Genomic DNA, 518 nt, shown 5'->3' with positions numbered 1-518 from the left:
TCTAGAACCTCAACAGCATAGCCAGTAAGCAAAGCAGATACTTTTGCCACCAATTCCGACTCAGCATCTCCGGATGCTAAACCAAGAACACGACTTATTTGAAGGGTCTGCAAAAGGGTCAGTTTTGACTGCGGTTCCATCCGCTTAGAAACAATGGCTAAGACACACCCAGCTGCTGCACCGCGGACTTGATCAGACAATCCATCAGACAGAATCAATTCAAACAGTAACGGAACAAATGCATCATTTGCAACCAATCCAATGTCAATCCAAGAGACAAATCTTCTCATGCAATCTAACACAGTGGCAGAAAGATCAGGATCGGAATTCCTGTACAACGATACAATGTCATACCATGCTCTAGCCATCTGAGGGACACATTGTTGCCTCATTGTATCCTTGACCCGAGCAGCCACAGTTATCTCTTCCGGTGTCCGTGGGTAATCCAAGCTAATCAACTCATCATCCAAAGCATTCAAAACCCGACAAAACATATCGATCACAACAGCTCCTTTGCT

General features: G+C 45.0%; 1 protein-coding gene across 1 annotated transcript; it reads right to left on the bottom strand.

The window, feature by feature from the left end:
• Window positions 1-5: 5 nt before the first annotated feature.
• On the bottom strand, window positions 6-515 carry LOC109131842 (exportin-T-like; the record flags this gene model as incomplete). Its single annotated transcript, XM_019243021.1, has 1 exon — window positions 6-515. A coding segment is annotated over one exon (510 nt), but the record flags the coding sequence as incomplete, so codon positions are not given.
• Between the last annotated feature and the right edge of the window lie 3 nt (window positions 516-518).

This window comes from Camelina sativa, unplaced genomic scaffold (assembly GCF_000633955.1).
Source record: "Camelina sativa cultivar DH55 unplaced genomic scaffold, Cs unpScaffold06201, whole genome shotgun sequence".
NCBI classification, from domain to species: Eukaryota; Viridiplantae; Streptophyta; class Magnoliopsida; order Brassicales; family Brassicaceae; genus Camelina; species Camelina sativa.
Note: the sequence above shows the minus strand (reverse complement) of the source record. Positions and strands in the feature narration are given on the sequence as shown.